General features: G+C 32.3%; 1 protein-coding gene across 1 annotated transcript; it reads left to right on the top strand.

Annotated features, from left to right (window-relative positions):
• Positions 1-201: 201 nt before the first annotated feature.
• On the top strand, positions 202-15,899 carry LOC144843701 (importin subunit alpha-3-like). Its single transcript, XM_078700593.1, has 11 exons — positions 202-398; positions 1,677-1,802; positions 3,086-3,261; positions 3,648-3,820; positions 4,304-4,518; positions 5,250-5,381; positions 6,263-6,391; positions 7,247-7,351; positions 11,654-11,888; positions 12,338-12,429; positions 13,226-15,899. The coding sequence occupies exons 1-11, from the start codon at positions 318-320 to the stop codon at positions 13,322-13,324; spliced, it is 1,563 nt and encodes a 520-aa protein (XP_078556719.1). The 5' UTR covers positions 202-317; the 3' UTR covers positions 13,325-15,899.

The raw sequence follows: 15,899 nt of genomic DNA, 5'->3' as shown, positions 1-15,899 counted from the left end.
AGAAAAAAGTCAATAACTCAACTGTTTGAACAATTATCCACCTAAATGTCGTTCTATGCTATTTTTTCATTAAATAAATTACCTTTTTGTTTATAGATGCTACACTTACGCGAATTGTTTTGAATTTGGGAAATTTATTAGTAGATTGTCCAATAGAATCATTGTTTATAAAGCGCCTGGCCTCTTTCATATGACGTCATTTACTGGCCGGCATTTTGGAAGATTTCATAGCCTGCTATTTCGTAGTTCCTTTACGAAGTTTAGTTGAACTTTACTTGGATTTTGTGAGATCGTCTTTGGTAATTCTAACGTCAAAGATGTCTTTTGATATGAACAATGAAGAGGGACTTTCTGTCAGCAGGTTAAAACATTTTAAAAACAAAGGAAAAGATCAAGAGGTTTGCTTTTTATGTTCATTTTAAAAGCCTGGCACTGGGTGGTTCATTAACAACGCAGACCGCGTTGTTGTGGCGTACAGCGTGCCCGATCGGAGCACTTTCGCCAGGCTTATTTCTGTTTTTTGGTTTGGAAGTTGCGTAAGAAATGGCTTAGTTCTGAGAAAGTTGTTTTCTATGCAAATCACTCTGTTTTAGCTAAAATGTGTTTAATTTACTATTTATATAAATATCATGATGTTTATTTAATATTTTGTTGTCTGTTGAATTAAACCTAAAAATAAAAAAAAATGAAAAACAAGGAAGTCAACCGTTTATTTCATTGAAGAAGGGTTACATTTTTCTGTAGTGTAAAGCTAGCCTAAATACTTATAGTAATAGTATTAACTTATAAGCCTGTCTATGATGGCTTGGCCAATTAATTTGGCCTAAAGATACTGTAGGCCAATATTCATCGTTAATTCTATTCATCTCCTGTTGCTGTCCTGTTTTATTTTATCTTTCTGTTTATACCTTTTTATTTCATTTTTTACGTTTATTAAATATTAATCAATTGATTCTACTGTACTTGCATCTTTTTGTTAATCTATTGAATAAACATTAAGAAGTTTTTATATAGTTGATCAATTAATGTATGTCATCTAGGATACATAGAAATAAAATTCAGCGCACTGTACTGCAAATTCAAGATATCGATCTGTCTAGTAATTTGAAAGTTTTGTTTTTAACTTGCTTATGATTCATTGATATGACTAGCCAGAATTAGTTGATGGGAATTCTTCATGACTAACTTGTGTTGGAAGGGGTAAATTTCCTTCTGTTTGGGGTTTAGTCATCACAGTTGTACTTCCTATAAACATAAGTTCTCTGCCAACATGTTAAAGTGTTTTCCACTGTATTGTTGGTACGTTGCCAAAAAGAAACTAAATCCAAAACAAACTATTATCAAACAGATTATACAGTCCCCATGTTTGATGTTCCTTTTGTTGTCAAATCTACAGTGTTTGTTTGTGAATGTTTATACTGTATTCACGAAAAGTATGCAATTTATACAGTAAACAATTTTATTCAAAAGGACTATTTTCACTTTCATGACAATTATTGGGTTGCTGAAGTAGTTGTAACAAATTACTCATTTAGTTTTTAAACTAATTCATCTAATAGATGGATCCATTTTCACCGATAAAATTTTGCAATTGAGAAAAAGAATATAATTTTTAGATAAAAATGAAAATAAGGAAAATTGCTCTAAACAATTAATGTATGTTATTATTTCTACAGGAGATGAGAAGAAGGCGAAATGAAGTTACTGTTGAGCTTAGAAAAAACAAAAGAGTAGAAGCTATTTTAAAACGAAGGAACGTTCCAGAGCTAGAACCAGGAGAGGAAGAGGATGACAAACCCGTTGTAATTATTCATATTTTCTTTAAAGATGTATTGTCCCTTTGGCTAATTCCCCAAAAAAATTTTTTTTTATATTTCGAAAAAAAGTGTGTCATTTTAAAGTATCATATTAGTTATTAACTTTCACCAAAAAAAAAACATTTAACTGAAATACAGACGTTTTTTTGTTCAAAAAATAACTTTGACTGGAAGTCAAAGTTTTCGATCAAAACATATCTCATAATGCAACGCGCTTGTTTGGCTACTCTGTATGCATAATCATAAAATTTCTTCGAGATCTGTGTGAAAACACCTTCTCAACTGTGACGAGTTGTAAACAGTCCTAATTAGCATCATGCATAATGCATACTCGTGATTTGAAATCTTTGTTTACTTTCGCTCGCGACGATTTTCCAGAAGAAATGTAATTACATTAATTTACCTGTTAATTACATAAACTTGTTGTTTTGGCTTGAATTTTCGACTTAAAGTGAATAACTTTAATATTACTTTGATATGGCCAATTTAAATTTAGAATATTTTGACCTTCATTTTTTTGTGTTTCAAGGGACAATACATCTTTAAACATACTGTGTTTAGTAAAGCTTGGCTCCCACTAGGATGTAGACGTAATCGAAAAGTACTGTAAGAAGGATTGCAATAAGGAGAATTCAACTTGTCAGGGCAATGCAAAATTCATAGATCGAGTGATTTCTTATGTTGCGTTGCGGCAGAATTTTTTCTCTAGTGGGAATCAATCTTTGAACCTGGGTGGTAATAAATCTTTATACCAATACCTTGCATTTAATTCATAGTCATGTTCTAGCCTGCAAATTAACCTTGAAAATTACACATTTGCACTGTGTCTGAACCCTCATGTTAAGATTGTTAACAGTGTCTGTACTGATTATGCACATGAAGCCATTGTTGTGGTTAGAGTACAATTGAAAAAGCTTTACATTTGCATTGACCACATTGTCTCTATTTTTATTTACTTTTGTTAAAATTGAATAAAGCTATTATGAATACTGTATTGTATTTCAGGTTTGTGTAAACAATTTTAACTATACATATACTGTACATTGTTTGCATACTGAATTTAATTACTGTACTTTGCTTCAGTATACAAAAGTCTTGTACAACAGTACTATATATTTCTTGATACATTATTTGTTTTAGATATTAGTGTGGATCATGACTTTGTCTCTCATAATTTGGAGTCAGTTTATACTAAGAAGCATGTTTAAATTAATTGTTTTAATATTTGTTGTTGGTGGAAAATAATGCAATACTTGCAATCATTTCAGAATACCAATTTAGAGAGTATTGTAAACGATGCTAAAAGTCTGAAACCTGAAGTACAATTAACTGCAATCCAAGCTGCTAGGAAACTATTATCAAGTGATCGTAACCCACCTATTGATGAACTTATTGCATCTGGAATCCTACCTATCCTAGTACAGTGTCTCACTCGAAATGATAAGTAAGTCAGTTTGCTTAACATACTTAATTTTGTTGAAAGGCATAAAGCTGACTGGTGATAAAAGATTTATCATTTCAGCGTGTGTACAGGGAACATTTTCATTTAAAAATGATAATAAAAATAAACTAACTGCTGAGTTTGAAGTAGGAAACATTGTATTACGTTTTTTGCTGTACCTTAGCAAAAGTGGTATTGTGTACCATATTGGCTATGGTTGCTGTACTGGCAATACCATAAATAGCATTTAGATATTTCTGGCCCTAGAGGTAGGTTGGAATGATGAAAATATTCAACAAACTACAGTAAACTATGTCTTTGTCAGAAACACAGTGTAGCGGGAATATTTAATGTTATTTTAGCTTCACTTTAGTATTATTTACTTGCAGTCCGTCTCTTCAGTTTGAAGCAGCTTGGGCCCTGACCAACATAGCATCAGGCACATCAACACAGACGCAAGCCGTTGTACATGCAGGAGCTGTGCCATTATTTTTACAACTATTAGAATCATCTCATCAGAATGTATGTGAACAGGCAGTCTGGGCTCTTGGCAACATTATTGGTGAGTTGAATAATACTGATCATGGCTTGCTTAACCAGAGCAAGAAAGTAGAGTGTTGATACAGGGTGTTTTTTCCAATATTAAAGCCACTCGGCCGCAATGCAAGGATGTAAGTTACAAATGACCAATAACAAGCGACAGTTTGAATAATCGAGCACTTTTGATTGGTCAGTTTGCTTGCATTGCGGCTTACATACTTGCATTGTCATAGTGGGAACCATTATTTTGGAGATCTATACCAGCTATTTTTTTTTAGTAGGATATGGAGAATGATCATACTAATTGTTTATGAGTAGGTACACTAAATAAAAACTGTTTACCTAAGTATTTGTAGACATACTGGGTACCTGTATAGATTAGTAAGCTTTTGATACAGGAGGCATAAATGAATAAAAAAAAACCAAGACCTCTTGTTTCCTGCCATCTCTGTTTCAGGCTTATTTTATTGCTAACTAATGATTTTATTTGATTTTGTTTATATAGGCGATGGACCATCATGCAGAGATTATGTAATCAGTCTTGGAGTTGTGGAGCCTTTACTAAAGTTTATCAACCCAAATATTCCTCTATCATTCTTACGCAATGTTACGTGGGTGATAGTTAACTTGTGCCGTAATAAAAACCCTCCACCAAGTATCGATACAATTAGAGAGATATTGCCAGCCCTATATGCATTAATCCAACACAGAGATGTAAATGTAAGTGTTCTTTTGTTGTATTTGGTGCATATTTTTTATGGTTTAAAAATTTCAGTTTTCTTATTCAAACCAATGTCCTTAATAGTTAGTAAAATCGTTCTTGAATAACCAACATGTTTTCATAAAGTTTGCGGTACACCACGTTTAGTTCTAACAAGAACTGTTGAGTTTCTCAATGTTTCGATCAATATACTTTGATCGTCCTAAGGAATCCGTCCTCAGGAGTGATAATATAAATCCTGAGGACGATGCAGCTATATTGATTGAGAAACTCAACAGTTCTTTTCAGAACTAAATAATGTGGTGTACCGCAAAATTATATAAACATTAATTTCGCCTTGCAAACAATATACAACATGTTTTCCTTGTGCTAATGACAATATAACTAATGATAAATCAACAAGATCAAGTCAGTATTTTCAGTGCATTTGTCAATTTAACTAGAAAAGACAAGAACTCTCATTCTCTTGGTTTTTATACAGGAAGGTTAAGATGGTGGTCCACACTGTGTAAATGCACAAAACAAACTAGCGTCCTTTTTCTCTCTGAAGCCTGCCTTCGTTTTTTAGGCTTTGTCCTCCATCTTAATATTGTACAGTATTTGTTTTTTTGTGTGATTTTGATGGATATAACGATTGATTGATTGTTTCTTTTACTGTACATTATTGGCTTATTTTATGAGTGTGTGTAATGTAACATAAATAATAATAAACTGTACATCTTATTTGTAGATTTTAGTAGACACAGTGTGGGCATTGTCATATCTAACGGATGGAGGTAATGACCAGATTCAGATGGTGATTGATTCAAATGTTGTACCATTGCTTGTTCCATTACTAAGTCACACAGAAGTTAAAGTACAGGTATGCAAGTTGATTATGCTTTATGTAAAACTCCTTAATGATAATAGTAATAATGAGCATTTGTTGTTATAAAGCGCTCTTAAACTGCTGTTTCAGCCAAGGGTCTAATTGAACAAGTGAGTTTAAAATGACTTTCATTGCATTAAGCCTAAGGATATACTGTAGACTGACACTGTGAAGTGAAAGTTGATTCCATATCAAAGGCGCTTGAGCAAAAATACTTTTTGAGTCTGATTTTATATTTTAGTATTTTCTTGATAATAAGGATTAGGATATAATATGTTCATTGTTCAACTTATTGTCTACTGTGATCTGGAGACTGAGACGAAATAGTTAGTAAAAATCAGTTAGATCATATGAACCATGACCTAATACAACAGCAGCCTGCCAGTTTTAACATACTGAAACCTGCTATCAGTACTAGTCATGTGCTAATAAAATTTAATGTTCATCTGGTAATAGTAAATTTTATTTGGCATTTTCACTTGAAGACTTTCTAACATTGACGGACAAGGACAACTTGACCGAGGACAGTATTTTTACAATGTATTGGGGATGTACATATGATTTCAGAACAATCGCGACTGTGACGTCACAGGTGCATCGCAAAATCTACTTAATGATTCCAGATAAGCAAAAGAAACAATAAAAAACATCAACATTTATATTTTTTACGATTTATTTACAAAGTGTGTTTACTAGAAATGTTCGCGATTTGCCAGACTTTGCCAGAAAACTGTACATCCCTAATACGTTGTTAAAATATGATCCTCAAGTTGTCCTTTAAGTACTGTATGTTTTATAGTTAAGTGTATGTTTTAACTGAAGGTTATCCAATGAAATACACTGGTTTTAAAAGGAGATATATATATTTTGATTAGACTGCAGCATTAAGAGCAATAGGGAATATAGTGACAGGAACAGATGAACAGACACAAGTAGTGCTAAACTGCAATGCACTCGGCCATTTCCCTGGATTACTCAACCACACAAGAGACAAGATTAATAAGGTAACTTCTATCTTCTCTTTTAATCAACAGTTCCTGCACTAGGCTTTATCCTAGCGTTCTTATATTTGTGATGTGTGTGATATATCTACATTCACACTAGTTTCCATTTCACGGAACGAAAGTTGACAAAGTAATGAAAAAGGAATAATAATATATAGTAATCTGTTGTTCTTAATAACCTCTAAAACCAAAGTCATTCATTGCCAAGTCAACTTATAGAGGTTTTGAGAGAAAAAAAAAATATAATTCCTATAGCTATCGGCTGAGCCAACTGGCATGAATAACACTTTGCTCAAAAAAGTATGCGCTGGACAATTTGTGAAGAATCGAAAAATATCTATCGTGTTTAATATTTTTTGTCGCACATGTCATTTTCCTCATGTGTGCTCCGAACGTGAGCTAACAGCTCACTAAAAAATTTCACTGCGCATGACATGTTCTAATTTATTATGATATGTCAGCGCGTGCCATATAGCGTAGTAAGTAATTATCCAATCATAAACTCGCGTACTGAAGGTGTTTAATATGCATCCAATAGAACGCGATCACGGCTTGCGGCAAATGTTTTAGTGAGCAAAGTGTTATTCGTGCTAATTTGCCCAGCTGATAGCTACAGTGTGCGCCTGGCTTGATTCAAGCATGAGCTCTTAATTCTCTGCATAAACCTATAAATAATACATTTTGTAATTGTTGCAGAATATGCCGTCCTAGTCTTTTTTTCTTGCTTGGACAATGATATTTTTGTCATTTTACCAAGGATGGCATAGATATTTAAGCCACATCGAATGCCATCTCTAACCTATTTTATTAATATTCTCAGTTGTTAATTTTTAAATTGTTGACTTTGTCTTTTAGGAGGCTGTGTGGTTTTTATCAAATATTACAGCAGGAAACCAACAACAAGTACAACAAGTTATTGATGCCAACCTCATCCCTCGTGTTATTGCACTTCTAGAGTTTGTAAGTCCACATTCATTGATACAGTACAAAAAGAAATTACTGCTTCGTATCTACGCATAACCTTTCGTAGCCTACGCGTAAGTAGATCGTAGGTCATTGTTCTCTGAACGTAACCTACGAAGTATTGTTCGTTGTACCTACAATATTGTTATGATAATTATCTACCGGTCGATTGTTGGGTGGTTCGTAGGGTTAGTAAACACCATTGTCATCGCCTTTAGAAGCATGGACAATGCAGAGAGAGTTTCGGAGGCATACACTATAAATAATTTAATCCTACCTTGGGTTAGCAAATTATAAAAACAACGACTAGGCTAGGACACCAACAAAATATATGCAAAATAAATATATATTCCATGTTAAGATTTAACATAGGCCTTCCTTTTAAATAATTATTGCGACATGTGTAAAGAAAAAGGCCCCAGGGGAAAAACATGCGAGTCGTGGGAACAGTTTAAAGCTGAGAGAGTATTACGTTTCATGTCATTTGACACAAAATCCAGTTACACAACCTTAATTACTGTTTTGCAACCACCCCTTGTACCAAATTTTTTAAAAAACAGGAGAGGTTGTGGTAAAACAGAGAGTAACACGTTTCATGCCATGTGACCAAAAAAACTAGGTCTGTATTAATTACTTCTGTTGGCAGTCTTTTTGAGCGACCGACTAAACGTTCTTTTTTGTTTTTTCTGTTTCTGGATCGACTGGAAATTGTAGGGTTGTTTATTAAGGTTACGAACTCCCTATGAGGGTATTGCTAAACTGCACAAACACTGCGCAAACAACAAAAAAAGCTGCGCAAACCTCCTTCAAAACAATTATTATTGATTAGAACACAACTAGAACTATATAGGGAGACAATTTATGAGAAAAAAAATTTGAAATTCCTTTAAGTTTGCCTTTTTTTGGGTGAAAAACTTCAATTTTTGGGAAAATTACTGATTTCACAGCGCAAACAACAAAAAAAGCTGCGCAAACCTCCTTTAAATCAATTAATATTGATTAAAACACAACTAGATCTATATAGGGAGACAATTTATGGGGAAAAAATTTGAAATTCCTTTAAGTTTGCCTTTTTTTGGGTGAAAAACTTCAATTTTTGGGAAAATTACTGATTTCACAGCGCAAACAACAAAAAAAGCTGCTCAAACCTCCTTCAAAACAATTAATATTGATAGAACACAACTAGAACTATATAGGGAGACAATTTATGAGAAAAAAAATTTGAAATTCCTTTAAGTTTGCCTTTTTTTGGGTGAAAAACTTCAATTTTTGGGAAAATTAATTACTGATTTCACAGCGCAAACCCCCCAAAAAAGCTGCGCAAACCTCCTTCAAACCAATTAATATTTATTAGAACACAACTAAAACTATATAGGGAGACAATTTATGGGGAAAAAATTTGAAATTCCTTTAAGTTTGCCTTTTTTTTGGTTAAAAACTTCAATTTTTGGGAAAATTACTGATTTCACAGCGCAAACAACAAAAAAAGCTGCTCAAACCTCCTTCAAAACAATTAATATTGATAGAACACAACTAGAACTATATAGGGAGACAATTTATGAGAAAAAAAATTTGAAATTCCTTTAAGTTTGCCTTTTTTTGGGTGAAAAACTTCAATTTTTGGGAAAATTACTGATTTCACAGCGCAAACAAAAAAAAACCTGCGCAAACCTCCGGAAAATTACTTACATTGATGACACAATAAATGGAAAATATGTAGCTGTTCACGAATACAGAGGAGTGTTAAACGTAACTGCACCACATGGGAACTCTAAATACAATCATATGTACTGTAAGGACAGACCCTGAAATTCTTAATAAAGTAAGGAATCAATGCCACTTTAAAACTCCATCCGAAACATATAGAGACACTCAAGATGAACTACGGAATAGAAAGCCAATTTATAACTTAAAACAAAACGATAAAAGGAACAGCAAATGTTGTCGTTGTAAACCATACACCCAAAATTACGCTGATGAAGTTTTAGAAGTTTTCAACATGTTGACAGAAAATGATTTTCTACAAAAAGCGGTATTCATCAAAGGCCAAGCACCTGCATTTGTGCTTTTCGCAAAAGAACAACTTAATGACATTAAACGGTTTTGTTGCTCTGGAAAAACTGTTTTGGGCATTGACAAAACCTTCAATTTAGACAAAACCTATCTTACGCTTATGGTCTATAAAAACCTATCTGTCACTAAAATGGACAATGAACATCCAGTTTTTTTTGGCCCTATGTTACTTCACCATAAGAGTGACCAATTAGCCTTTGCGGAATTTTACAATTTTCTAAAGTATAATTTAATAAGTATTGGCGTTAAAGATTTTAGTAATTTGATAGTAGGAACAGATGACGAATTGGCTATGCACAAAGCATTTGTGGACACTTTCCATTGTAAACATGTACTATGCAGAAAACATATGCTTGAAAACCTGTCCAACTATTTGACTAATAAAGTTGGAGTTGCAAGAAATGTAAGAACCTCTATACATAAAAAAGTAATACAATTGCTCAACACAAATTTAGAAGAATCTTTTGCAATAACAGAAAATTTGCTACGAGAATTTGTTGGTAATGTTGTACCAGATGCACTGGATTACACGAATAAGATGATTCCAAAATTAAAGGAAAAGCTTTGGCGGCACAAGAAATTAATAGGCAGTTGGACAAATAACAACAATGAATCATTCAATTAAAGCCTTTGCAGATTGGAAGCAAAAGAAACTGCTGGATTTAGTTCTTATGTTGGAAAAAATGGTTACGGGTCAATATAAAGACGTTAAAATGTCTTTTGTAAATATGGGAGGATACAAACTATCAAATGATTTCAAGAAATTTGAACTCGATCAATTAATGTGGAGCTCGATGACTGAAGAAGAAAGAAATGCACACTTTGAGTTTTCTCAATTCGTACCGAAAATTAAAAACGAAAATGTTACTACCTCCACAAATGGACAGTTGTCAACAACTAATCCATATACTAGTGGCAAAAAAAGGGACAAAATACTTCAAAAAGGGCTAACAAAACCAGAAAAAAAGAAAAAAGAGCATTGTAAATGTAAAGCTTTATGTTGATTTGGAAATACAGTAGAATGTTATAAAAAAACCTTAAAGGTAAATAATTGCGAAACATTTCATTAAATAAAGTTATATTTGAAAAAAAATTTTTTTCTTGTTTCTGTTTTTTTTAAAGTTTGCGTTGTGAAATCTGTAATTTTCCCAAAAATTGTTTTACCCAAACAAAGGCAAACTTACAGGAATTTCAATATTGTTTTTTCATAAATTGTCTTCCTATATAGTTCTAGTTGTGTTCTTATCAATATTAATTGGTTTGAAGGAGGTTTGCGCAGCTTTTTTTGTTGTTTGCGCTGTGAAATCAGTAATTTTCCCAAAAATTGAAGTTTTTCACCCAAAAAAAGGCAAACTTAAAGGAATTTAAAATTTGTTTTCCCATAAATTGTCTCCCTATATAGTTCTAGTTGTGTTCTATCAATATTAATTGTTTTGAAGGAGGTTTGCGCAGCTTTTTTTGTTGTTTGCGCTGTGAAATCAGTAATTTTCCCAAAAATTGAAGTTTTTAACCCAAAAAAAGGCAAACTTAAAGGAATTTCAATTTTTTTTTTCTCATAAATTGTCTCCCTATATAGTTCTAGTTGTGTTCTAATCAATAATAATTGTTTTTAAGGAGGTTTGCGCAGCTTTTTTTGTTGTTTGCGCAGTTTAGCAATACCCCCCTATGAAGTTCAGAACGTAGCTCATTGAAAGTTGTTTATTGAGGTTACGAAGCCAAACAAATGTAACCTACGAAGCCAACAACATAGCCTACGTTCTATCTACAAAGCTACTTCGTAGGAAAAGTTGCAGTATTTTCTTTCTGTACTGTAGCTCATACCAGCTCAAATACACCACCAAATAAAAAAGATTTTACATTTCCTTAATTGGCAACACATTGACTGATGTTAATAGGAGTGTCTCCTTAATATAGGTTGGCTCTAGTCCAGAAACAAATATTTCCTTCATTCGTTTCACATGAAAGTGTTTACGCACTAGCAGTATTCCCTGAAAAGGTTTTTCTTAGCGAGTGATTTTTTTTAATGTATAATAATTTAATAACAATAAGGCAAGTTAGTGGAAAAATGACAATACTGTGGGATGCTGAATCAAAAAGAATAAAATTAAATAAGCAAAACGCAATCACGAATCTTTCTGTTCAAATCTTTATCAAATATTCATCATATTTTGTTTCATCAGTAATTGTTGATTATTGCTAAATGTTACTCTCGTTTTTGTTGTTTAGGGTGAATTTCAAACGCAGAAGGAAGGTGCTTGGGCAATTAGTAACCTAACAATCAGTGGTACTCGAGAACAGATTCGTTACTGTATTGACAATGGTGTTGTGATACCGTTATGTAACCTATTAACAGTGAAAGATACGCAGGTTGTGCAAGTCGTCATCGATGCCATTAATAATATTTTGAAAGCATCTGGCGACCAAAGCAGTCAAGTTGCACATGTCATTGAAGAATGCAAAGGTAATCTTTTTAAGATTTTCTGTTATTAAAAAAAAACTTTTATAAGAATACTTTCTATAAATAATTATATACAATCAGGGTTCTTACTCCAAATGCAAATTGTAGTTGTTTTGTAGTGTTTTTTTTATAGTGTTTTCTTATTTTTTGGACAAGTAGTTAATATTTTTAATTAAATTTAAAATGTTGTGCAATAACAATAGCGATAATCAATGTGTAAATCTTAATTTAATTGTAAATATACAGTATACGCGGATGACATTTTAATAATGATTTATAACAAATTACCTTTTTTGTTCTGTATTGGGAGAGTAGAAAAGGATCATACTATGAGCAGTAATAGTAATATCTTGATCCTCTAGCACTCCATTTCAAACATTTGTCTCATTATAATTTTTGGTAATCATTAGTATCTTGGCATTTTCATTTATTATGTATATTTCATTTTTTAGGTTTGGATAACATTGAAGCCCTGCAGCACCATGAGAATGGTGAAATTTACAAGATTGCATATGAAATTGTAGATACATATTTTTCGGACAATGTAAGTGTGAACTATTTCTAACATGGTATACTGTACAGATAAATTACGTGTTTAAACCAGTCATCATGTAATCTTTCCTAATATGATGTTAGATGTTCTACTTTTCTTTATTTTTGTCAACTTTAATTAGAGAGGGTAACTATTTCTAACATGGTATACTGTACAGATAAATTACGTGTCATCGTGTAATTTTTCCTAATACTATGTTAGATGTTCTACTTTTATTTATTTGTTTCAACTTTAATTAGAGAGGGTAACCCTTCCAGGTGAACCCGCATACCAGCTGATATCCAGGGGCCCTCTTTAGAATGATAATAAACATCTACACTTAACTAAATTCTCTAAAACTCTTTACAATATAAAATACAATAAAATATTACAATTTAACAATTACGATAGAATATGTTTTTTTCAACTTGAATTTCATACTTCTAATAGCATTTAAAGTACTCTACAATAAAACTAAACGATTAGAGTATGGTAAATTTACTCTAGGGTTTCTGGCAAGCCCTTTCTAGTAAATATAACACATCAAGTCAAGTTATATTTTGCCCTCGCATTATTTGTCTATTTAAAGTTGGGAGAATAATCTTTGCCTTGCAGCCTACTGAGCTAAATTGTGCACAGTCGTGGATGGCAAAAAAACCCTAAGCTATGAATCTTTTAATTACATAGATATAGTTTGCAGAGCTGCTTCTTAAACCGCTCGATCACTTGACTCAACAAAATATACGATGGTAACCTATACCTTGTGAAAGAAATAATAGATAGATTGTGATTACTTTATATTTTTTAGCTCACTGACGAAGATCCTGCTCTGGCTCCAGAGACAGAACCTCAAGGATTTCAATTTGAGGCTAGCGCCGCAATACCGCAAGAAGGTTTCAAATTTTAGATGACAAGGAGAAGGACGAACAACAACAAGAAAAGAAAAACAAGATTTACGGTTGTCACTAGAAATCTCCACTTGGCACTTGTCGTGAGGAGTTCATCTCGTTTTTAAAGACTACTGGTTATTCTCTAGTATCCATTTAAAAATGTGCTCAACTGGAGCAAATGTGTGTGAGAAGAGTAGTCCTGTGTTGATGATCATGTGAGATGATGCTGACATTGTGCAACGTTACTGTTGTCACATGATGTCAGGCTACCATCAAGAACCATCTGTGGTAATGAGAATGTGACTGTGTGCTTGTGAGCGATTTAAAATTCAAAGGTGTCTGCGAGTGTGGCGTGATAAGATACGTCGTCAGAGGATCAAAACGTGCACTGCGCCGTCCCGTGTGGTTGGTGCAATGAGTGCGTGTATAGATGTGTGATAGTTATACGTGAGATCGGATGCAAGTTTATCAGCTCCAGTAAAGGTGATGATGATAGTAGCTAATTTATACAAAAGCTATGGCTTAATAATCGCAGGCTTCATCGCTTGTCTTAACCAAGTTTCTGTATGCTACAATCAAGTCAACTCTATGGGCACATGTACATATTTTTTTATAGTAGAATAAAATAAAAATAATTAAAATACATTGGTGGAAATTAATAAAATCTACAAAAAGCAATGCATTATTATTTGAAAAAAATAAATAAGTCCTGATGATTATCGAATAATAAAATACATGCTCATCTTTAGATTAGGTATAATAAAGGATAGAACATATTACACATCATTCTTCTATACATAGTACGTACAGTAGTATATTACCTTTCATCTATAATCAAAACTTTATACATGACATTAAAATACACACTTTTTGGCTTTGAAAGCCATTTTGTTTGATAAGTAACCCTTTGTAACCCCAAAAGTGTGTACAATAATCACCAAACAAATCTATGTACACTTATTTTTATTGCCCATTTTGTGTTGAATGATTTTAGGATGGTAAGCAATTTTCCTGCGATAGAGTATTTTTCAAAATGTCTGGTCCTCCAAATGCATTTTACATAGTTTAATAACTTTTAAAAATCTGGTTTTGGGAAAGTTTCCAGTTTTTAGAGAGAGTGTTAACAACATTTTATTTACAACTACGTTTCTAACACTATCCAGTACTAATAATCGTTCAAATAATAAAAATAAAACACAAAATTAAAATACAACATGCAGTGCTTTAGAAATGTACCATTTGCCTAAGAGACTAAAACAATTTAAAAATTATTATAAAAAAACAAAATATTCTTTAAAAGTTATATACTGTATCATTTGGATGACTTTCCTATATATTTATATCCTGCAAAATTATTATATATAGTCTGGCTTCTCCAGCGATGGTTCCACCAATGTTCTTATAAACTTAGTACTCAAGATTTTTAAATAATTTAATAAATTCATAGATTTGGGTTCTACAATTGGAAAATAAAAAATGTACTTGGATAGCTGGGAAAATAGTTATGGCATACACAATGCGGCATGTTTGTTTTGGGAAGGTTCGTTATTGCAAGGGTGGTTTTTGATAAGACTTATATTTTTAAATGTTACCTCTAAAAAATAAGTATTTATTGTCAAATGAACTCTCCGTATATTTTCTACCCAAGTCATAACATCGTCTTCTGTGATAAGTTACAATATGAAATAAATTCAAAATCTACAATAATAGGGCTACCATGACCACCAAATATGGTCACTTATTTACTATAAAAGAAAATAATTAATTTTGTTTGTAGATTGGAAAGATAAATGCCTTAATCTGTAGTGGGAGTCCGTATATTAATATTTTTTACTGAATATTTTTATTTTAGAATATGTTTTTACAGTCCTAATATTTTTAATGAATATTTTACATGGCAGTCTCAAGTATTTGGTGTGCAATTTTTCTGTTATTCCTCTCAATGGTTTTTATATTGTTATATCTCCTGTTTTTTGTTTTGTTACATAAATGGACAACTAAAAGTTATTTTAACAGTAGGTTAACAGTAGTCTGAAGTTGATTGAAATATTTTAAGACTTTTGAGTTTAATGTAATACAGTAACTTACTATTATGATTCTAATGAAATATAATAAGAATGAGATGCACCGTCACTGCTTAGCATTTGTCTTAGCTAATCATTAACATGAAGTTTTTTTTAAAAGAGTTTTTTGTTTTCTTCACATATTAGCACATTTTACAGCTTTCTTAACCCTCTTAGAGAAAGCATGATTGGGGTTTATAGAAGATTATTTCCCAAGTTTAGCTTATTTCATTGCTTGTAAAGTGTCTGTAGTATTTTAAAATACTGTACAGTAATCTCTTACTTCTCAGACCATTTATAGTTTAAAATGTTGTAAAATTCCTTTTGCAATGCAAATATAAAACCTATGCTGTAAACCTAATACAGTAGAGTCGTTACTGCTACTACCTTATTCCAAATCATCATTGATTACTACTGTACTTGCTAAATTTATCATTTTCTTTAATTTCTTTAAGTTGGTACATGAAAAACATTGATTTTGTCCATGCCTCATGTAGAAATACTAATAAATGTTTAACCCACAGAAAAA

The sequence above is a fragment of the Antedon bifida genome, chromosome 5, assembly GCF_963402885.1.
Source record: "Antedon bifida chromosome 5, ecAntBifi1.1, whole genome shotgun sequence".
Taxonomy (NCBI): domain Eukaryota; kingdom Metazoa; phylum Echinodermata; class Crinoidea; order Comatulida; family Antedonidae; genus Antedon; species Antedon bifida.
This window is presented reverse-complemented; position numbering and strand designations above follow the sequence as displayed.